General features: G+C 41.3%; 5 protein-coding genes across 9 annotated transcripts; 3 read left to right on the top strand and 2 right to left on the bottom strand.

Annotated features, from left to right (window-relative positions):
* The first annotated feature begins 1 nt into the window (after position 1).
* On the top strand, positions 2 to 1,332 carry LOC9645585 (proteasome subunit alpha type-5). The gene is made up of 9 exons (XM_002970042.2): positions 2 to 60; positions 110 to 191; positions 250 to 330; positions 413 to 526; positions 582 to 683; positions 753 to 811; positions 864 to 966; positions 1,028 to 1,093; positions 1,152 to 1,332. The coding sequence occupies exons 1-9, from the start codon at positions 47 to 49 to the stop codon at positions 1,242 to 1,244; spliced, it is 714 nt and encodes a 237-aa protein (XP_002970088.1). The 5' UTR covers positions 2 to 46; the 3' UTR covers positions 1,245 to 1,332.
* LOC9646262 lies at positions 1,309 to 2,518 on the bottom strand. The gene is made up of 7 exons (XM_002969783.2): positions 2,369 to 2,518; positions 2,259 to 2,311; positions 2,111 to 2,174; positions 1,883 to 2,038; positions 1,758 to 1,829; positions 1,534 to 1,703; positions 1,309 to 1,477 (listed from the first exon to the last, which is right to left on the bottom strand). The coding sequence occupies exons 1-7, from the start codon at positions 2,504 to 2,506 to the stop codon at positions 1,360 to 1,362; spliced, it is 771 nt and encodes a 256-aa protein (XP_002969829.1). The 5' UTR covers positions 2,507 to 2,518; the 3' UTR covers positions 1,309 to 1,359.
* Positions 2,519 to 2,679: 161 nt separating this feature from the next.
* Positions 2,680 to 5,913, top strand: LOC9645584 (TSL-kinase interacting protein 1). 3 transcript variants are annotated; one of them, XM_024674994.1, is made up of 14 exons: positions 2,680 to 2,941; positions 3,146 to 3,225; positions 3,279 to 3,326; positions 3,377 to 3,486; positions 3,534 to 3,618; positions 3,673 to 3,826; positions 3,881 to 4,104; positions 4,166 to 4,392; positions 4,468 to 4,639; positions 4,694 to 4,861; positions 4,917 to 5,030; positions 5,101 to 5,431; positions 5,569 to 5,636; positions 5,688 to 5,913. In XM_024674994.1, the coding sequence occupies exons 1-12, from the start codon at positions 2,866 to 2,868 to the stop codon at positions 5,290 to 5,292; spliced, it is 1,650 nt and encodes a 549-aa protein (XP_024530762.1). In that variant the 5' UTR covers positions 2,680 to 2,865; the 3' UTR covers positions 5,293 to 5,431; positions 5,569 to 5,636; positions 5,688 to 5,913. The 3 variants fall into 3 exon arrangements, with proteins under 3 accessions (XP_024530762.1, XP_002970087.1, XP_024530761.1); XM_002970041.2 differs by having other exon boundaries at positions 5,569 to 5,909; XM_024674993.1 differs by having other exon boundaries at positions 5,101 to 5,516; positions 5,569 to 5,909.
* Positions 5,914 to 9,920: 4,007 nt separating this feature from the next.
* On the bottom strand, positions 9,921 to 12,393 carry LOC9646261 (acidic leucine-rich nuclear phosphoprotein 32 family member B). 3 transcript variants are annotated; one of them, XR_002992375.1, is made up of 5 exons: positions 12,029 to 12,389; positions 11,565 to 11,659; positions 11,446 to 11,483; positions 11,343 to 11,384; positions 9,926 to 11,273 (listed from the first exon to the last, which is right to left on the bottom strand). XR_002992375.1 is itself a non-coding variant. In XM_024674983.1 (4 exons), the coding sequence occupies exon 4, from the start codon at positions 10,479 to 10,481 to the stop codon at positions 9,951 to 9,953; it is 531 nt and encodes a 176-aa protein (XP_024530751.1). In that variant the 5' UTR covers positions 10,482 to 11,273; positions 11,343 to 11,384; positions 11,446 to 11,659; positions 12,029 to 12,393; the 3' UTR covers positions 9,921 to 9,950. The 3 variants fall into 3 exon arrangements, 2 of the variants coding, with proteins under 2 accessions (XP_024530751.1, XP_024530750.1); XM_024674983.1 differs by having other exon boundaries at positions 9,921 to 11,273; positions 11,446 to 11,659; positions 12,029 to 12,393; XM_024674982.1 differs by lacking the exon at positions 12,029 to 12,389 and having other exon boundaries at positions 9,921 to 11,273; positions 11,565 to 11,681.
* A 153-nt stretch (positions 12,394 to 12,546) lies between these two features.
* Positions 12,547 to 16,297, top strand: LOC9646260. Its single transcript, XM_024674981.1, has 18 exons — positions 12,547 to 12,654; positions 12,707 to 12,745; positions 12,807 to 12,842; positions 12,900 to 13,016; positions 13,067 to 13,147; positions 13,522 to 13,650; positions 13,701 to 13,781; positions 13,840 to 13,974; positions 14,031 to 14,108; positions 14,171 to 14,599; positions 14,663 to 15,001; positions 15,054 to 15,134; positions 15,186 to 15,328; positions 15,384 to 15,613; positions 15,672 to 15,737; positions 15,797 to 15,916; positions 15,964 to 16,046; positions 16,099 to 16,297. The coding sequence occupies exons 2-15, from the start codon at positions 12,734 to 12,736 to the stop codon at positions 15,704 to 15,706; spliced, it is 1,926 nt and encodes a 641-aa protein (XP_024530749.1). The 5' UTR covers positions 12,547 to 12,654; positions 12,707 to 12,733; the 3' UTR covers positions 15,707 to 15,737; positions 15,797 to 15,916; positions 15,964 to 16,046; positions 16,099 to 16,297.
* Positions 16,298 to 22,382: the final 6,085 nt, after the last annotated feature.

Here is a 22,382-nt window from a genome sequence, read left to right as displayed (position 1 = left end):
TTTCTAGTCTCTTTTCTTCTACTTGCTCTACCTAGGCGCCGGGGCGATGTTTCTCACCAGGTAGGGCTTTGATCTCACAATCCTTAGCTTACAATCGGAATGCCGCCAGGAGCGAATATGATCGCGGCGTCAACACCTTCTCGCCAGAGGGCCGGCTCTTCCAAGTAGAATATGCCATAGAAGCAATCAAGGTAAGCAGCAGAGCCCAGATCTCCAGCTCCTAGGTTTTGATCGTTCTTGGTGTTTCAGCTCGGATCGACAGCGGTGGGTCTCAAAACGAATCATGGGGTCGTTCTTGCTGTCGAGAAGCGGATTACTTCGCCGCTACTGGTCAGTGGCTGAAATCCTTCGCTTTTTTTTGCTCTTTTGCTCTTTCTTTTGCTCCCACTGATAAGGTTTCTCGCTCTTTCAGGAGCCCGCCAGTGTGGAGAAGATCATGGAGATCGATACGCACATAGGGTGTGCTATGAGTGGCCTCATTGCCGATGCTCGCACGCTGGTGGAGCATGCACGAAACGAAACTCAGGTTGGTTTCTAATCTTCTTTCTCCACTTCCGACTGAAAATGGTGTCTTCTCGCAGCACCATCGATTCTCATACAACGAGCCGATGAGTGTAGAGAGCACAACTCAGGCTTTGTGCGATTTGGCTCTTCGTTTCGGTGAAGGCGATGAGGAATCCATGGTGAGCGGATCTTAAGTTCTTTGTTTTGGCTCTCGACTTAAGATCGTTCATTGTTTTTCTTCGTTCTAGTCTCGACCTTTTGGTGTATCTTTGTTGATTGCGGGACACGACGAGAAGGGACCGTGCTTGTAAGTTTGGCGTGAGCCGGAATTGTGTTCTTCTAACACTATTTTCTGCCAGGTACCACACAGATCCATCCGGGACGTTTTGGCAGTGCGACGCGAAAGCCATTGGCTCGGGCTCGGAGGGTGCGGACACATCCTTGCAAGAGAGCTACAACAAAGTAAGTCTTGCGTTTCTGGACGTAGAAGAAGACTCTAAACATTCGCGATTGTTTCTTTCAGGAGATGACCCTTGAAGAGGCAGAGACGCTTGCTCTATCGACGCTGAAGCAAGTTATGGAAGAGAAGGTAAAAACTTTAGATATATCCTCGTTCACTTTCTCATTTCTCTTCTGTTTTTGTGAAGGTAACGGCTTCCAATGTGGATATCGCGAAAGTGGCTCCAGTCTTTCATCTCTATACACCAGCTGAAGTGGAGGTTGTCATTAGCCGCTTATAAACTTTCAGCAGTGTTGCTCTTCGTTTTTTGCTTGAGGGACTAACTTCTATTCAGCCCGAGTAAATGCAATGAAAGTTCTTTCTTTGAATAAGCTCCAAGCCCACATCGTTCCAAGCTATGATTCTTGCAGCAAACTTGCTGTGCACGATACCAGATGGGAGGCCTCCTCAGGCGAGGCTTGACCACTAGATCTCCATCTTATGCGACCAGCGCGATCGACCAGAAACATATACCTGGGAAGAACTCAAAGTCACAGATTTGTCTCGAGAATGACAGTTCTTTCGCTTACCCAGTTAATCGATTCGTAACGCGTAGCTCTTTCCTGAAGTCGTAAGAATCACCAAATGCGTAGAGTAACTTCCTGTCAGCCTTCGTGCACGCTTTGGACGAGTTTATGCACATGAGAAACAAGTGCCTCACCGGGACGAAGGATAAAACTCCGGATTCCACCCATGAAAGCTGCAATGAAACTAGAAACGTTAGAATGTTTATAGTCGTGAAAATCGACCCGACCTCAATGACTTGGATGTCACTCGTGGAAGGGAAAGCTTCTCGAAGTGGCGAGACCCAGGAATCCACCATTGCCTGCGAAAAAAAGCGAAGCTTTAGTCTTGGATTTTGTTTTCTACGATGTATACCTCGGCACTGTTCCGGAATGACAAGCACACCAACGTAACGCAAGAGTTTCTGTTCAATGGAAAGATGGATGACTCCCTCGTTGGAGTGTAGACTGTCGACTTTGGAAAGATGGTCGCTGATGCTGGAGGGTCTAGCGCTGTGCTCGTCGCTACTACCTGAAAGAAGCAAAGTTGCTCAAGAACAAAGCTCAAGAACAAAATTAAAAATTTTAAAAAGAGAATGCATACCTTTCCACTGTGTTTCTTGAAGTCCTTGAAGTCAAAGAAATAGCCTTGATCGATATCCTCCATTCTGCACTAAAGAATGGAAATGTAGGACACCGCGTCAAAAATTCCTTTGCAAAGAAAGAAGAAATGCAGGGAGGAATTCACGTACATCTTGGCTCGCTCCTTGAGATTCGCAGCTTTGCGATCACCCCTGCTGATCGCCTGATACAATTGGGATAAAGAATTTAGGCCTGCAGATCATGATATTGGAAAACTTACTCTTGAAATCGACCAAAAGAATCGCGCCTGGTCGTGCCGCACGGACTGCTCCTCGCGAATCATCCTACCGGCGAGCGCTCCGCCGGATCCAAGCGCATTCGCAAGGCGCGCGATTGACGCCCTCATGATACTCCCCATTTCGAGATTAGGGTTTAAGCACTCGCGATTGTGCCACGCAAAAACCACTTCAATCTCCACGTGAGATACCAGGTTGGATATTATGCAGACGTGGCAGTGTAGCTCTGCTTAGCTGGCATACAATCTGGCTTTGCCTTTTCAAAAAGTACCAAGAAAACCGGCCCGTCCAAAAGCCCGCCCAAACTCTTTCCCTCTCTCGTTGTTTTAGGTCATTCGTGGAGGAGCCGGAGGCTGGATCTAGGCGCTCGCAGGGAGTCAGGGATCGCGTAGCTTCCAGGCTTGGAAATCCAGGGTCTCAGTCGATTTTCTAGGGTAGAGCACTGTGCGGGGGGGTCTTCGTTGATGCGGCTACGATATTCATGCTGGAGACCACGGATTCTTCGCCGGCTCTGAGCCAAGACACTACTCCGGAGCAGCAGGAGCCAGTCGAATCAGGTATGGAGTCCTAGCTCGGCAGAATTTAGCTCTACTCTTGTTGAATCTCAGTTTTTGCCAAGAAACAGAGAAGATTGCCGCTGTATTTCATGTAAGGCACCGTCTTTTCTTGGGAGGCCGGGTTTTTTTATGTTGTTCTAGTTCTAGTTCTTGGTTTTTTTTACATGGACCGGACATTTTGACTCTTTATCTTTGTTCTTTCAGGAAAAAGGACGCGGCAATGGGCAGCGTGGACTCATGAAGAAGAGGAAAAGTTTTTTTCCGCGTTACGACAAGTTGGCAAGGTACTATCGCAGTGACACTTTCCAATGTAAAGAACTTTGAGTACTATTTGCAGGATTTCGAGAAAATCACATCTCAAGTTGTGAGCAAAAATAAGGATCAGGTGCGTTGTCTGGATGCAAGTATGCTGTTTAGCTTTATATCTTCTTTTAGGTCCGGCATTACTACTATCGCTTGATTAAGCGCATGAACAAGTTCCTGCGATCAGATCTTTTGATAGATGCGAGGAACTCCAAAGATGTAGATTCGGCGATGTTGTGCTGGTGAGGTGGATCTCATTTGTCTGAGACATTTAAATGTTCTGTTTCAGGTGGTCGCTTTTGGAGAAGTTTAAGTGCTCGTCTTCTAAGCTTCATTTGAAGCCTCGGCGTTTGAAGGCTATTGCGACTGCTTTGGTATGTATGTTCATTACTGTGGACTCTCCTGATGCATTTTTATGTCTAATTTAGGAGCAACATCGTCTGAAGGATAGGAAGAAAGCTAAAAAGAAGGTTAAAGCTCCCTCAACAAGCACGGACAAACCTGCCAGTGTTGTTGCTGGTGAAGTCAGGAAAAGATCGTTCACGAGAGCTCCAGTGAGGCCTCAAGTTAAAGCAGCTAGTGGTACGCTTCTTGTTTGCAGGTTTTTATGTGTGTTAAATAAAAATTTGTATGCAGATAGCGTCTTGGAGCCCCCTGAATCCGAGCTAAATAGCAAGATCATTGAAGGTGGAAAGCCGGAAGAAAATAATATGGAGAAGCAGAACTCTGTATCAACACCCACGCCCTCTGAGCCTAACTTGAAGTCTAGCACATCTGTTCCTCAAATGGAGACTGCGGTTTTGAAAATCAAGTTGCAGCTTTTCCCAATTGACGACAAGACTAAAACAGCACTGGAGCAGGTATCTTAAAAACTTGAGTATTCAGCTTACAACCATTTTTAACAAATATTGTTTGCTACAGGAGGGTCACAATCCACACCTTGAGTTGACACTCAAGGCCTCGAAAAGCATAAGCTCTGTGCTACAGCACTTGTCTCAGAAATGGGGTCGCTGCTCTGTGGCTACTGGAGATATTCGTCTCTATCCTTTCATTCGACAGCCTTCCTCTACAAGCTGGAACTCGAAAGATGTGGTGTGTGCTGCAGACGTTTACGATGCCGTAGGAAGACCTTCAGTGTTTCGCTTGAGGTAATGCCTGTTTTTTCTTTTGCGTTCTTTAGTTTGGAGTTGCTAACTTCACTGCCACCATGCTATGCTGGACAGGTATGGCTGGTGCCAAAATGTTTGTGAAAAGAGTTCAAAATCTGGTGCGGAGCCAGTCACTGTCATCGAGAGACATGAAGATCATTCTCAACTGGATTCTCAAGTACCTGGCTGTAGCTGGTTGTATGATAGAAGTACGGATGGCTTCGGCCAGCGGCTTTGGCGAGATGAGGTAAGCTATCAGTTCGACGTACTTCTTTATTCCAAATCTTGCGGGCTTTTGCAGGAATTACTGGGAGCTTCTTCGGTTGATCGCTTCATTGTATTGAATGACGCCTCCAAGCAGGACGCCGATCGATATTCTTTGACGCCTTCGGTGTGGGGAGGCGAAGAAACATGCGATGCGTTTTCTTTTAAAACGAAGGAGCACATTCGAGTTGTGCCACCAGCTCGGGTATGCATGCTTCCAGCGTCTCTCTGTGTTTGATTTACTCCAGCGTTTTATCCAGGAATCTGCCGCTTGTTCGCTACTCGGGACGTCGCAAGGCACATCCAGCTTTGATTTGTTCCGCTCATCGTCAAACGCGGACGTGCTCCGCTCATCGGCTTTGGACCTGTATTGGGTGAGCGATTCTTCATTGCAGTGGAAGACTTGTTTTTGCATTAAAATTTGCTCGTGTACTCTCCTGTTAGGCCGATTCATTGGGAGCTGTAGATGGGACGTTCGCGCACGGGCAAAGCCTGCTGTTAAACGGGAACTCATCGCTCGGAGGTGGTATATCTACGAGTTTGTTCCCGGACAGCCCGGACGCCTTTGCTCAACAAACTCCAGGCGTGCTACTCTCGCCTAATGACATCCACATGGTTGAAGTGGATCGTCAGTGAGAGAGTGCATCCATCTGGACTCCCGGGTTGTTCAAGCACAGTTGGGATGGAAACCATCGGCGGTGTTTTAACTTTTCTTTCCAACCAACAAACAGCAGCATTAAAATGATCTTCGCAGCGAGCTGGGAGAAAGAAATACGTAAGTACTTTTCTCGTGCTTTTGACGCTCACCTTTGTTAAATGCCGCTGCTGAAAGCCTCGGCTTGTGCTGCAATGGCGAAAAGGTTGTTGTGCCCATTGCTTGGCTCTAAACATTTTTGCTTGTTCCTTTCTCAGGTTCGCACTGATGCTTGCTTGATGCATTGCAACTTCATGGAGGACATGGCTACTTAAAAGACTACCCGGTAACAGGACAAGCTAGTTGTGGCTGTTGTAAATAATTTATTGTTTTCCAGGTTGAAAACCTGTGAGTCCAAACCATTTCGAGAGTCTCGGTTTAACTTCTCCACTGCCAAAGACGCATGTTGTGCAGCCAGTTTGATCACCACCACATGCATGTCAACCAAGAAACATTTGCTTTGTGAGACTTTAATGGTAGATTAAGATCTCTTCAGAAACATTTGTTTTGTAGTTACACGTAATTTTGCCCATGAAATTAATATTATTGCTTGTCCAAATGTCCATTTTATAGTTGTAAAAGAAGGGTCTGTTTTGGAGTTTAGTAAAGAATTTAAAAAAAAAAATGAAATAACAAAAATACTTCAATGATTTAGAAAATAATTTGAAAAAAAAAGAGAAAATGAAAAATGAAATCAAATGCACTCCAAAGTTTGGCTACATAAACCACAAGTAGTTATATAGGTTTTATTAATCCTCTTTCTATTTTTGGTTTTTTATTTAATTTTTATTGTGAACATTTTGCACTATATATATACTCAATTATCTAAAAATAACTATTTAATTTTTAAAATAGTTTCAAAAAATTTTATTTTAATGTTGCATGGTTTTAAAAGCAATAAAGTAATCTAGAAAGGTTATACAGATTTTATTGTGAATTTAAATCATTTTTTAATTTCCAATTTTAAATTTTAATAAATATTTTAAGTGGGTTTTTATTTACTTTATATTAATAATTTTAAATTATTTATATTTTTATGATATAGGATTTTGAGTGGGTTCCTTGTTGCTCACATGCATTTGAAAATTTAGGGGAATTTACTTGAAAATCTTTGAAAAATAAAAGTTAAATTTTCTTCTCTTTTTTATATCAGTGGAAACTTTAAAGGACATATTGATGAATACACATGAGAAATAAAAAATGGTAATGTGTGGCTTATAGATTTATTGGAAAGCTAATAAAGGAATTTTAAAATTTAGAGTAAATTTTTAGTATTTGATAAAATAGAATATTTAGGAGAATATTAAGGATTAAGTGAATAATGCTTCTTTAGTATTAATGCACTTTAATGGTGAATTAGGATCTCTTAAACATAATATAAACTTTATAAAGATATTTTAATTTATATTCGTTTCATCATTATATAATAAGTGTTTGCATTTTGGACCTTAACGATTTAAGAAAGAATTCAAACACAAAAGAGAATATAAAATGAATATGAATGCATTAGGAAGTTTGGCCAACATGAGTACTATATATATACTACTTATATTTAATTTAAATTGTAGTTATTTTAATGAAAGTTTTGTTTTTATATATATTTAAAATGGTTCCAAGAAATTTTATTTTTATATTCAAATCTAGAAAGGTTGAATAATTGTTTTTAAAGTGTAATCAATTTTAAATTTACATTAAAAAATAAGTAGAAAGCCAGAAATAAAAATAAGAATGAAGTTGGGTAACATAAGTATTGTATATATATCAGCTATATTTATTTTTAATTACAACTATTTAAATGTAGGGTCTCATAGTTAAATGTTTTTAAAGTGGTTCCAATTTTTCATATTGTATGATTTTAAAAGTCATAAGATAGTAATCTAGAAAGTTTATATAATTTTTATTGTAAATTTAAATCATTTTTTCTGTTTCTAATTTAAAATTTCAATAGAGATTTTAAGTGGGTTTTGTACATAATTTTTATTAAGAATTTAAAATTCCTTCTTTGTTTATGATAATATATTTAAGTGGGTTCTCTCTTGTTCATGTGTACTTGAAAATTTAAGAAAATTTCTTAAGAATCTTAGAGGAATCAATCATCTAAGAGCTCAAATATTTTTATCTCTATTTCTTTATTTTTTATATCTTTGGAAAGTTTAGAGAATAGACTCATAGATACATATGAAAAATCAAAGAAGGCAACTATGGCTTGCTTGTTTATAGGAAGGGTTGATAAAAGAATTTTAAAATGCATCGAGTGACTTTTGTCAATGTTAGTCATAAACAGTCAAAAGTTATCAAAATAAACAAAATAATAGTGTATACCACTATTGTCAAGTGTGCTATTGGAGTTTGCATCTCTACCATTAGGTTGTTATAATAGAAGCAAACAAAGGACATATTAAATATTAGGAATGCTATTGTGCTCCCCATCAAATTACTATATCTTCAACTACATTATAAGATGTTTAAACACTTGCTTAATATCTTTTGATGTACTGTCAACACAAATGTTGCAAGGTTTTTATAGACATTTGCCTTGCCTTACCATATATCCAATAGGATCAAATTTACTTCCAAAAGCAATGGTTGAGAACAATGTCAACAAAAATAACCTTGGCTTGAGAGTGTCTTCCTTGTATCACCAGCCAATGACAGACAACATTGCTGGTATCTAATAGTTTTTATCTATCATATAATTTATTTTATAAAAAACATAAAATTGCAGTGGATGTAAATGTTAGTGGTTCCCATAACATTAGTGGTATGTTCTATCATTTTATTTGCCTTTTAATGCTTCTTTTAACTATAAAAACCTATCATATGTTTTCATAGGTATGTTAAAATGTTTTGCATACTTACCATATAATAGGATGGCATTCTGTTGCACAAGAATTGCATGGAAACTTTCCATTTATTCAATTTAGCTAACATCTACCACTCCAAATACATCTACTTCTACAGCTATTGATAGGCAATCAATCTTGATTTTACTTTATATTCTCATTTCTCATTAGTTTTTTCACAACTAAGCATTAAATTTGTGATATTTCACAAAATAGTTTATGGTGTTTGATTACCAATAGCCTCTTTGTATCTAGTGGCCATTGCTTTGCTGAATTGTATTGTGGACTTGTAGTTTTTATTTAGTAGTCAACAACTTCTACTATATCCATTATCTCACTATAGAACTTATTACAAGTTTCACAACAAACCATTTAAGATTGGATCCTCATCTTTCCTCAACATTAACTTCATAGACATTGGTGGTGTTCACTTTGAAACTACCTCTCTCCCCCACTATTAATCTCTCCCAACATGCTATAAATTTTTTGCAATTTATTTTTACATAGTAAGTGGCTTTATGTGCAACACTTCAATGTTAAATCTAGAACCCAAAGTTCTATAGAGGTCTTATAGATATGTTAATTTACATTATCACCTCTTCCTTGGTTCATGGTTCCCATCATTGAGGCCTCATGTGCTGGATATAGTTTCTGCATAACTTCGCACTAGAAGCTATAGCATTTTGTAGCATTGCTGTAGTTATTTCTTCAATTGACTTGAATGAGCAAGGCATAAAATATCATATGTCACTAATGACTTCAAATATGTATAGAACTTTCACCTCCCTATAATGCATAGATTCAAATTTCAACAAATATGTCTTTTGTCTACGATAAAATCAAATCACAATGTTTTAAATGACAAAGGCCAGTCAAGATCTTTTACAATCTTGAAGGCACCAATGACCAAGATGTTTTCAAGGTAGCACCTTAGACTATAGTATCTAAGTTGTTAGGTGGGGTGCTTAGGTTTAGCTGATTTAGTTGTGTTTACTTTTTTCTTCCTCTTTTTATTCTCTTCTTTTTTGTTTTTGTGTGATACCGAAAAAGAGCTTTAGCACACAGAAATTCATCCATAATATATCTTATAATCAGTTATGAACAAATCATGTTTAGAAGTTGTTGTATATTTACTTCAACAATCGATGTTAGTCCAAAGTTAATAAGAACTACTTCTACGTTAAAGCAATAAAAGTTTAATCCCTATCAGACATAGAAGATATGGCTCCTATAAGCACCAAAATTAACCAATCAATTGGTATGTTTTGTAGGAGGACAAAGAGGAGATAATATCACTATACAAAGGCAAAAGAAGACATTGCAGTAGATGATGACAACAATGATATATGTAAAGGATGATTAAGGGTAGTTAATTTTTAATGATCAACCTCAATTGCCTAATAAGTCAAACAACCATATATATATTATATATATTTCTTAATGTCTAACTTCATCCCAATCCAAAAAAAATGCCTCATCACAAACATATAATCCTCAATATTGTTGAATGCCCAACACTTGGCTAGTGATATTGACAATGACAACTTTATCATGAGACCAACAGATGGAATGTTAAAGTTGTTTTTAATGAACTGTAGAAAAACAATGATCCAAAAGTGTGTTGAAAGTCCTGAGGAAGTCTTTAGTGAGTTAGAGTGGCCTGGAGCAAGTCCTAGTATAAAAAAAAAGTTGTCACATTGTTTGGGTTGGAGAATTTTAGTGAATAGCAGTGTTCCCATTAGGTTTGAAAAGGCTATTTATTTACACAATTTATACCCTGTGGCTAAATCTTTGCCACAGTGTTTGGGCATAAGTATCAAAGGGATACTTGGCACTGATTGCTCCTCTGTTTTCTCCTCTTTGTGCTCCTCTGTGTGCTCCTCTGTGTGCTCCTTTTTGGCATGCAATCTGTCAAGCTCCTTGAGGAGTTTGGCATCCTCGTCAATGTCCTCGTCACTAGAACTCTCGCTCTCACTCTCTTCACTCTCGCTGTCACTCTCTTCACTCTCGTTCTCACGCTCTTCACTCTCGTTCTTGAGCTTCACACCCATATTACCCAAATCCATGGCCTTTTCAACCTCATTCCCTCTAGCCTCTGCCACTGATCCCTTTGGCAGTAGCAGTGGCCAGTCCCGAGCAACTGCCCATATGGCTTGTCCACATCGCCCGCCTGCGCCTTTTACCGGTGCCCACGTTGGCGCCATGACACGAACCTTGTCCCGCTTTCGTGAGCCCTTTGGTGCCATGCCCACAAAACCTTGCCCTACGTAATCCTTTTTATATAACATTACCCTTTTAGCCGATTGCCCAAGAAATGAGCTTTACGTGACTAAACGCCGAGGTCGCCCGGACAAGCGCCCCGGCAGCGTCCGCGACAGGCGTAGCCGCGTCTCTCAAAAACTCATGGCTACTTCGTCTGTGAGCCAGCAGCCCGAGACATTCTTCTTCGTCTTCCGGGCCTCGGCCGATATCACCTCCCACAGGTATATCGTCTGCTCGAACGTCACCGGAACAGCACGGAGGCACCAGGTGCTCAGGCCCACCACCTTGATGATATCCGAGGTCCCGTTTAGCTGCCGCAGGATGCCCAGCCGGAAGCTGTGCCGCGCCGTCGTCCATGAACGCCACGAACGGCGAGAGCAAGCCACTCATCCCTGGCAGTAGCCCGTGTCCGGATCGTAGAGCGCGTAGGCCTCGAGGATGGAGACGAGCCTGGCGGCGGTAGCGGCGGCAAGTTTCCAGGTGCTCGTCGTCGGACAGACCGGCCTTGCGGGCTACTTTGGAACGTCTCCTCGTCCTTCACGTTGGCCTATGGAACCCACTCGGCGTTCATCCGGACGGCGTCCAGGCGGATGATCCTTTGCCAGGTAACTATGTCGCCCACTGCCTTGGGTCCTTTCTTCCAGAACGCGCTGCTGTCGTCGATGCTGCTGAATGCTTCGATCTGGCTCTCGGAGAATGGCATGAGTTCGTGTTCTTCTTCTTCTGCTTGTTCTTCCATGCCATGCTCTCCTTCTCTTCTGGACGTGAGTGATTGCTTGATTTCTTGGCAGTAGCTTCGTATCTTTTCGTATTTCTTCCTGCAGGCGAGTTTCCAAGCAAAGTTTAGTTTTTTGTGCGTATGGGACCTTCGGAAACTTGCTCGTTACCTTTCTTTCTGCCTCGGTGCTATCAACCTCTCAACCTCGTATCTGATAAAAGGTATGAAAAAGTTTGAAACTTTGAACGTATGAAAGGATTTCTAACACTCACATAATGGCCACACTTGAGCTCGAATTCCGCTCTATGCACTGTCACGACGCACATCACAGTTCATCCTTGAGACAACTCTAGAACACTGGAAAAACTGGTAAAACAAAGAAAGAACTCACCCCCCAGCGAACTTTGTGAATGAGCTTTTCGGTTCTGTTATTGAGAGGCGGCCTTCATTCCCGAAACATTCCTCCCATTGCTGCCATCGCTTTCCCTGGAAGAAACCAGCAAACCAACAAGAGGATCAAAAAGATGGCCAGCCGGCCAGCCAGCCGCTTAGAGAAGGAATAAACACACAAGAAATCAAGAAGAAAAAATTCGAGGGAGCGGAAGCTACCGCTACCTCTTGGAGGAGGAATAGTAAGGCTTGGTTTCTTCTGTGAGCATTGCCTTACCCCATGTCCAGTGGTCTCACCACCACCACATCTCCACACATCTGTGAGAACAAAGGCAGCAAAGAGCTCCAGGAACAAGGAAAGCAATCGCAAGAAATTCATGCATCCAGTTCCATTCCATTCTCTAGGCATCGATCGATGGAAATTTTGCCTCAAATTTGCGAGAACGGATTGTTGGGAAAGCTTACCGATCCTCCAAAATCAACCGCGACGGCGACGGCGACGGCGACCGCGGCGACGGCGGTGATCTCCACGCCCACCACAACCGCGGTGGCGAATGAGTGCCGGACATTTGGATCCCGCCCAGCGTGTCATACACCACGCCGATCAGCTCCTTCTTCACGGGAGGAACCCTAAATTCCGGATTGGAGAAACGAAACGAGCATATTCTGACTTGCCGCACGAACAGCAGCCCTAGGGTTTGTGGGGAGGGGTTAGATCAGGGGAGCAAAGGGCACAGAATAGGGGAGCTCCACACTCCACGCCTCACAATTCCTTCGTCAGCGTGCTCACAGCCATCCCCGGTTCGAATCTCGCCCGAGCTCAAAGCTAAAACCTTGGTTCCGCCACGTCGGATACATTCAAATGGAGCTCGCGGCAAGGAGTAAGGAGCGACTACTTGTAGCCACATTTCATTTGCCAGGAGCTAGGGTTCGTCGCTGCTGGTGGATTGCGCCTTGCCGCTTGCGACCGCTGCTGTTTGCGCATTGCCGCTGCCTGTGGATTGTGCATTGCCGCTTGCGGCCGCTGCCGGATTGCGCATTGCCGCTGCTAGATCGCAGGTTGCCGCTGGCGCTGTGCATCGGATTGAAAGGTAGGACTTCGTTTCTGCGATGATTCTCGATCCTCAGTGTGTGGCTTTGCAGCCGGAGAGACGCATAGCAGATCTTGCGATGGATAACAAGGTAAAGCTGTGCTGTGCGATGATCGAGACACGATATTACGGGCCATTGCCACTGTTTCTAGGATCAGAAGATCGACAACGAGGCGCCAAGCCAAGAGGTACGTGAAAGTTTTCTGTGAGATAGCTTTGTATGTATATTCTTTTGCTTCTGGTAGTGTCAAGGACATCCGACGCCGCTCTTTCAGTCCTGCGACAAGAGCACAAGGACGCATGACAAACAAAGCGTTACTGGTGTTCTCCACGATCAAGCACGCACGGACGAAGAAGTACAGGTAGTTCCATCAAGTTAGATATGTCGTGGTGACCCTGTTCGTTGGCACAGGTGATGCAAGGGTCTGGACTTTCAAGCCAGCCGCAGTGCAATTCTTGCACATTTTCCGACAATGAGGCGCCACACCAAGAGGTACATGGGAGTTTTATGTGACATAGCTTTGTATACTACTTGTTTGGCTTCTGGTAGCTACAAGAACATCCGGCGCTGCTCGCAAGCTACAGATTTCAGTCCTGCGACAAGAGCACAAGGACGCATGGCAAACAAAGCGTTACTGGTGTTTCCCACGATCAAGCACGCACGGACGAAGAAGTACAGGTAGTTCCATCAAGTTAGATATGTCGTGGTGACCCTGTTCGTTGGCACAGGTGATGCAAGGGTCTGGACTTTCAAGCCAGCCGCAGTGCAATTCTTGCACATTTTCCGACAATGAGGCGCCACACCAAGAGGTACATGGGAGTGTTCTGTGACATAGCTTTGTATACTACTTGTTTGGCTTCTGGTAGCTACAAGGACATCCGACGCTGCTCGCAAGCTCCAGCTTTCAGTTCTGCGACAAGAGCACAAGGACGCATGATAACCAAATCATTCCTGGAGTTTGCCATGATCAGGCACGCACGGTCGAAGAAGTACAGGTAGTTCCATCAAGTTAGATATGTCGTGGTGACCCTGTTCGTTGGCACAGGTGATGCAAGGGTCTGGACTTTCAAGCCAGCCGCAGTGCAATTCTTGCAAAGCTTCCAACAATGAGGCGCCACACCAAGAGGTACATAGGAGTGTTCTGTGACATAGCTTTGTATACATACTTGTTTGGCTTCTGGTAGCTACAAGGACATCCGACGCTGCTCGCAAGCTCCAGCTTTCAGTCCTGCGACAAGAGCACAAGGACGCATGATAACCAAATCGTTACTGGAGTTTGTCAAGTCCATGATGAAGCAAACACGGACGACGAAGTACAGGTAAGTGTACTTCCATCAAGCAAGATATGTCGTTGTAACCCCGTTAGTTGGCACAGGCGATGCAAGGGTGTGAGCTTTCAGGCCAGCCGCAGTGCAATTCTCTCGGTGATACTCTCGAAGAGAATGGTGACAAGGTAAATGGCTTACTATTTAAAAAAGTTATTGTAGCGCGTCATCTAAACCTCGTACGTTACAGTATATGTTTCCCAAGAATGTCATTCAGTACGTGATGGTCGGAAAGCTTCGAAACTTCGGACGTGTTGTAGAGAACATTGGTGTTCTGTTTCCGGGTCTCACAAGGTGCCTGATTTATTGGTCTGATACTTCGTCGCAGCTCAAAACCGTGGGAGATATTGTGGAAGCAAAAACAGGGCAGCCAGCTCAGATTTGGCTCAGCTACCAACAGCCAACAGCCAGGTTCATCATATTGACGGACGGGTGCAAATTAGACACCATTCCAGATGGTGTAAATGCTGTTATTTCCTATGGTCTTCCCAAGGACCCGACAAGCTATTGCAAAAGACTTTCTGCTCTGAAGGGTGGTGGAATGTTTATTGTACTTCTTCGAGATTGGAAGGAGAGGCATGGTCTTCTTCAACCGTGGATTAAGATCATCCCACAAAAGGTATGTGTCTTTTCATTTCACTTTCTCTTGTCTCATTTCACTTTTTTTTTAATGTGTGTTCAGAAATGGCAGACGCTGGTGGTGAATCCACTCATTCGAGAGTGGCATCTAGACTACACGGAAGCACTGCAAAAGCTTGGTCTTCCTATAGAAGCCGCTATGTTGGGAAAACTATTCGTGGCTGCGCAAAAGCGAGTGTCTTATGAATTCAGCGAGTGTCGCATGCATCTGGAAGACATTGAAAACACGTTGGACAAAACATCGTTGCATCCGTCATTCAGAGACGCTCTACAGTGGCAGCTCTACGAATACTTCAGGTATACCGAGGACATGAAAGGACTCTACCACCACGGGTTATCAATCCTGGCATGTTTGCGAGCAGCTTATGAAGACACCAGAGAGGTATCTATCTACGACTTCTCAAAATAACATATTGTTACTCTGTGTGTGATAGCGTATCTTGGATGAAATGGTATTCGCTGCTATTTTCACTGGCTGTGACTTTGGTGACCTCCTAACCTGCCAAGCGGATCTGGTAAGGTTTTAAGTTGATTTTGAACAGTACCATTTATCATGAATTATTCAGGGAGAAAAACGACGTTGTCAACTCACCACGTTCAACACTGCCAATGTCAAGCTTTACACGGAAAAGATCTTTCCAGCCGTTTACTTTGAAAGTTTTCCACGATTCAAGTTTGAAGTAATGAAACTGAGGTGTCTAATCACGAGGTATGATGTTCAAGTCTATGTTTGATAAAATCTAAAACTTTGTGTTTGTTCCTAGCTGTGGAACATATCAATTGCCTTTGTTACAGAAAGAAGTGAACCGTGACGTGGAATTCTTGCTCATGCACATGTTCTCTGAACACATTCTTGAAGGAATCATGGATGGCGTGGATGCCACTGTTACCATCACGTGGATAAAACCACGAACTCTTGTCACCACCCAAGCAATTGAACAGCTGCGAGAGAGATTTGCAACTTGGGAGCTCAGGGTCACCTCGACAGTGGCTGGTAAGTGTCGTGGTTTTGTAATGTTCTTCCTTTTCTAATCTTCTAACTTCCTGTGTAGAATTTGAACGAGCTATAGAACAGAACTTAGAGTAGACTGCAATTCCGCGGGGCTTTCTTCGTAACAGTGAGTATTGTCTTTATGTTGTTTCTTATTAACTGTCATTTTTGTTTTTGGCTCGACAGTCTTTTTCTCTTCGAGCGCCACTAAGGCTAACATCCATCATCTCAACCCAAGACAAAATAGGAGTAGCGGGAATCGACAACTGTTGTCACGATCTTCCAGGTCCCCTACATCAACTCAAGGTACCTATCTGTAGATAAGAATTCGAGTTCTAATGCCAATCTTCTAGCTGAATCCTCCTACAACCACCAGGGCCTTGAAGTGATGACGCTCCAGACACATCTGACGTGCCTCCGTGTCGTCATAATTCTGGTAAACAGTGTAGTTTATGGAAGCCAACACCGTCCTGTGACATTTGTAACAGCGGGAGGTTTTCTACAGGGTCCACGTGTCCTACTAGCAAGAGAGTGGAAGGGCCTGTGGAGTAGCAAGAGAGTCGAAGAGACGCGTGGAGCAATGGACGTGACTCGATCAAAGTCTATAGCAAAACATACTTGTAGTAAATCGTTCTTCTTTCTGTAACGGGCTAATGTTGGAGCTAACAAAGAAAATGGTCCAACCTCCAAACGAGCATGGTGTGGCACGCCCGGCAAGATGCCGTTTCTCCAAGTTACGATCAAGAGGCATGACGAACCCGGTCTAGGAATATTCCAAATTCAGTGGTTTATAAACTAACAAATCTGATCGAAATCCTCTCCACCAGCATCTTCTGCCACCGCCAACACCCCTTGAGCACAAACGACCGGCATCATAGAAGAACCATCGATAAGATGCCCAAAGTTCTCAGCATTTCCCCATTGTTGGTATAGCCTTGAATTCGTTCTAAACTGGATTGCCCTGGTTGTGTGCATGTTCAGCTTAGTTCTAACAGTCCCCCCTAAGCTGAACACGCCACACATCCCTACCTGCTGCCTACCACAGGCCATAGCTCCAATACCATGTTGGAAAATGGATCTGGACAGGCCGGGGATTGAACCCAGGACCTCCTACACTGGTGCCAAGTACTCTACCAGTAAGCTACCTGCCCTGGCTGTGTGCATGTTCAGCTTAGTTCTAACAGATACAACATGCCTTTGAGCCCTCCCAGAATCACAGCACTCAGCTTGTAGCTTCTCATGTGCTGCTGCTTTCAGTGTTCTGGAAGAACTGGAAGGAAATACTAACTTGCCAAGAACAAGCTCTTCTTATTGCTTCTGCATGTTCTTCCCACATCTCAGCTCCAGTATATCCAGCTTCATCCTTCTCTACCTCCACCTCTAGTGCTCCCAACGCTTGAAATGCCATCTTTCCAATCTTCACCTTCTGCCACTTTCAGGCTGAGGCTAGCACTGTCTTCCACCACGACACTCAGGAGCAGCATTCCTTTCACCTCTGCCTCCTGTTATGAGACACACCTCGCCCCATATACATCAGGTCTGTTTGCTAGTGCAATATGCTTGATCCTGATTTTTTTCATAGTATAGGAGTTATGGAAGGAAAGCTATCCATCTGTGAATTTGATGGAGAAGGGATTCTTGAATCTTACCTTTTGTTTCATGGTTTGTTAGGGATTGTAGATGGGACATTTCCCATCTCCCAGCTCTAGTGCTGTTGAAGTGCATGACTGGAACCTCTAGGATTCCAAAGCTATAAGGAGCATTGTGATATGTTTGCCCTTAAATGTTCTCTTTGCTACTCTATCGATTCCCAAGTCTATTGTGGCAGCACTTTGGAAGTGGTTGAGGGACACCTATGGTGCCAAGACTGAGATTAATGTCTTCAACATCCATCCATTCACAATGGTGACACAAACCATGGGAATATTCTAAGAATATTTTATGGCCATGGGATTTAAGGTTGTAATGCCTTAAAACTTGTTCATTTCATTGGTATCGGAGCAACATGTTCTTTTAGGGATGGCAAATGAGCAAGATATTAATCTTGATGAGGAGTATGGTGTTGTTGATGATGGCCATGATGATGAGGAAGAGACTCTTGATGATGTTGTTGTGCGGCAAGAATGCTAAATTTCTGAGGTTCAAAACAACATTAAGGAGGTTAAGGATTCCATCAATCTCATTAAGGATTTCTTGCTTCATATGGATCCTCAAAGGGTTGAATCAACCTTACGTCTATGATTATCATTAATATGTCAAACATGCTAAAGATTATGGTATTATGGAATGGAAGTCATTGCCAAATGTTTATAATAGTCAAAAGGTTGATTCTTAGTTAGAATTGTGGGAAAGTTGTTAGTCTCACAATCCTTGTGAGGATAAAGTGAAGATTGATTTTTTTGTGATAATGCTTACAGATTATACTTCTTTATGGTGGAAGAATTACATCAAAGCTAATCCAAAACTGACTTTTTAGAGTGATTTAATGAAATTTTTCCATACTTTGTTTGTCAAGAAGTTTAAAGAGGTTAATCTTGTGAACTAGGTGTTAGAGATTTAGTAGGGGACTTTGTCTTTGGATGCATATACTTGCAAATTCTGTGATCTTTGCCTTAGTTTTACGGGCATCTATAAAGGTGCAATGTTTTATCAAAGGTTTAAGCTTAATGGCTATGTAATAAAAGGTTAAAAAGGATTTTTTAGCAACATTGACTGATGCTATCACTAACATCTTTTCACCCAAACCATCAGTCAATTTAGTCAACTCTTGTCAACAGGATAGATATGATGAACCAATACTTCATATTCAAGGAAGAAACAACTGTTGATACATTGGGGTTCGAAGCATGAAGATGGCAATGAGGTTAAGAAACTGCATGTAAGCAATTAAAGAGAACGACTTGAGAGATAGTCCATAGGGTTTAAATATAGAGGGAAAGGGCCCATGAATAAGAGTGCACCCCCTTTTTCTAATCAGTTAAGAGTCTTAGGATACTTAGGGTTAAGTGTCCTTGGGTTTGAATAGTATTGGGCTAAGTGACCTCCTTGGAAGTCCAAACTCAAGAGCTTACACTAGATTTGGGTTAACAAGAAAAGGATAAAAAAGAGGGCAATTGTTTTTGTTACCATAGGGATGGACATTAGAGCAAGGATTGTTTTGAAGGGGTAAATGAATGATAAAGTGACTGTAATAGAATCTATAAGCAATGATGTGAGTGATAGTGTTTTTGGGGCCATATTGCTTCAAGTTAGGCATTCTCTTGTATACATGATTCACAAATTTGATGCCATACAACGGAATTAGCCTACTCAAGATAAAGAGTTGTATATTGTGATTACTACTATGAAAGAATGGCAACATTATCTATATGGATCAAACTTTTATGTGGATTTAGATCATCAATCTCTCTAGTATTTTAGCTAACAAAAGGATCTTTGAAGCTGCCTTGCTCATTAGGAAGAGTTCCTATATGAAATGTCTGTTAAGATCCGATACAAGCATGGAGGTGACAATGAAATGGTTTATGCATTATCCAAGATGTTAAATTTTATCTCATTTATCACTGATATTCTTGTGAAGGTTTTGTTAAGAGACACCTTTACAAATTTGAAAAGTGACAAGTTTGTGTCATTTGAGATATGAAATGGAATCCTAGTGAAAAAGGGACATGTGCTAGTTCCTTGTGTTGACAAACTCATCAAAAGGATTTTAGTTAAATCCAAGGGTATTGAGAATGTATATGTTAATGAAAAGGCATTTCTTTTGGCCTAGGATGAAGTTAGATTTTGAGAAGTATGCATGTGATTGTTTGACCAGCCAAGCGGTCAAAGTTGATCATCAGAAGTTTGCTAGCCTCTATCATCCTCTATGTGTACCAAAAATAATTAAGATAGTATCTTAATAGACTTTATTATTAGTTTGCCCAAGACTTTTCAAGGAAATGATGCTATTTGGGTTGTTGTGGATTGTTTAATGAAGATGGCTCACTTCTTCCTAGTGAAAACGACTATTAAAGCTTTTGAACTTGCTTAATTATTTATAAACTAATTATTTAATCTTTATGGTTTGTTAGGTGACAATATGAGTGATTAGGATCCCAAGTTCATATCCAAGTTTTGGCAAACGGTCTTTAAGAAGCTAGAAACTAAGTTGAGCATGAGTAGTGGTGAGCATCTACAATCAAATGGGCAGACAAAATGTATGAATTAGCTGTTGGAAGATATGTTAAGGTCATTTATGGGAAATTTAACTCAACAGAGAGTATAGGAGAAGTACTTGTCTTTGCTTCAATTTACTTACAATAGCGCTCATCAATCAACTATTGACATATCTCCATTTATAATGATATGTGGTTATAAGCCTAGATCTCTCATAAGTTTAAGTTTAGCTTTGGTTCAAATACTTTATGTTTATGATTTTTTGGAGGATATGCAAGACAAGCTTGACTCGGCAGAGGCAAGTTCAAGATCAAGACAAAAGACTAGTTAATAAACATCATTGTTATCAAGAGTACAAAGTTGGTGACAAAGTTTTCTTTAAGCTATTGGATGCACAACGGTCTTTAAAAGGAAGTGGCAGTGCTAAGTTGTCTCTATGGTATTATGGGCTTTGACAATTTTATAGTATGTGGGGGATCTTGCATACACTTTGAAATTGTCAGCTAGTTTGAAGATTCATCCAATATTCCATGTGAGCAAAATTAAAGCATGTTTGCACTTTAGTGATATTATGGATCAATCCATCATTTAGGTCCTAGACATTGATGCTGGTTTGGCTAATATTCTTACTCAAAGATTGGTGAAAACACACTAGAAGACAACTATAGAGTTGTTAGTTTAGTAGAATGGTTATTCCATAGACGAAGCTACATGGGAAACTAAGGATGACATGAAAAAAGTGTTTCCAAGTTTTGATTATAACTTGGATAACATTCTTGAGGAAGAGGAGAATTGAGTTTTATAGCTGTATTGTTATATAATTTAAGCCATTTGTTTTATTTTCATTCTCTTATTTCTATGATTGTATTGTCATGTAAGAAAGCTGTATTGCTTTCTTTCTTTCGTGCTTATTTGTCACAATGTTGGTATTGTTGTTTGCATATCTCTTCTCCATGGTTGTATTGCCTTGGACTCCCTTCATGTGAAGCTTGTTTAACTTCTCGAGGTTGCCATACGTGGCTGGGTTATGAAGGAGGGGAGAATGACACAAACCACAAGAATATTCTAAGAATATTTTAAAACATATTGTAAATAACTAAGAACGACTTGAGAGACGATCCATATAAAGAGAAAGGGTCCATGAACAAGAGTGCACCTTTTTTCTAATCGGTTAAAAGTTTTGGGATATTTGGGTTAAGCATCCTTGGGTTTAAATAGAACTATCCTTGGGTTTGAATAGTATTGGGTTGGGTGACCTCTTGGGAAGTCTAAACTCAAGAGTTTACATTTGGTATCAGAAAGGTCTTAGGTCAAACTCTATTGGTTAGCTAAGAGAATCACATCATATATTAATTGACATCTGGCAGATCCAATTTGCTTTGGCTGGGCTTGACCCGAGGGGTAGGGTGTCAAAAGAGCAGGGCTCTCAGGAAAGTTGCGGCTTTTAACTTCCATTCATGAGGGCATGAACTTGCAGGAAAGTATGGTGGATTGTAAGTAACCAAAGAAAACAATTTGAAAGACAATCCATAGGGTTCAAATATAGAGGGAAAGGGCCAATGAACAAGAATGCACCCTCTTTTTTAATCGATTAAGGGTCTTAGGATATTTAAGGTTGCATCCTTATGTTTGAATAGTATTGGGTTGGATGACTTCTCGGGAAGTCCAAACTTAGAAACTTACACCTATGGGATTTAAAGCTATAATGCCTTAATCAAGTTGAAGTTTAGTACAATTTATCATCGGCCTAAGGTTCACTCCCTTATTTATTTCAAATGGACTTCTCAAGCTAAAAGAAAATGGTAGTATCTAAACTCACACTACCAAACTCTAGATCTTCTTTACACAACTTATGGTTGTTAGGGCAAAATATTGTTTCATAGATGAGTAGTAGAGGTTGTGGCTCTACAAGTCCCTACTGGCTAGCTAAAAGAACACAATTGAGAGTCTACTTTTCCACTTAAGGATGACTTGGGCAAATGCCATGAGGTCTTGGCAATATTGAGGTTGTGTAGAACAAGAGAGCTAAAATGCCATAGATTACATATTTTTTGTAGGTTTCTAGTGATGCTAAAGTGGCAAAACCATATGCAGTAGTAAATGCCTAGAAAGGGCAAAAATTTAACCAAAGATAAAAATCAATACATTTGCTGCATAGAGATGGGCTATTAAGCTTGAGATTGCAACTTCGAAACTTATCAAGTAATTAGCTACTATGGCAAAAACTAATCTACTCAAGAGCGATAAAGTTGAGGAATGAGGTTGACAAGGAGCTCTAGAGGAAATTATGGCATCTAGTAGGTGGCTCCTAAGCTTTAATTTTACTAATCTTATGGGTAATAAAGAAAAATCTTTTTGAGTATCACTAGATAAGTATTGGAAAATATGGCGTTCATTTAAATAATGATACCACTATCTTTGTGAAAGGCATTAAGCAATTTCAACTCTCACTTGATCATGGGAGGATTATGGCATTTTATGATGCCATGCACATTTCCACCTTGTAATGAAATTTAATGTTTGCTACCAAAAATTGCAATCAAAGTGTAATGATAGTTTTTAATGCAAAAAGAGTTTGACTCTAGCAACTTATCCATATTTGATATATAGTTGC

This window comes from Selaginella moellendorffii, unplaced genomic scaffold (genome assembly GCF_000143415.4).
Source record: "Selaginella moellendorffii unplaced genomic scaffold, v1.0 SELMOscaffold_13, whole genome shotgun sequence".
NCBI lineage: Eukaryota > Viridiplantae > Streptophyta > Lycopodiopsida > Selaginellales > Selaginellaceae > Selaginella > Selaginella moellendorffii.
The sequence above is the reverse complement of the archived record's forward strand: the minus strand, read 5'-3'. Positions and strand labels throughout refer to the sequence as shown.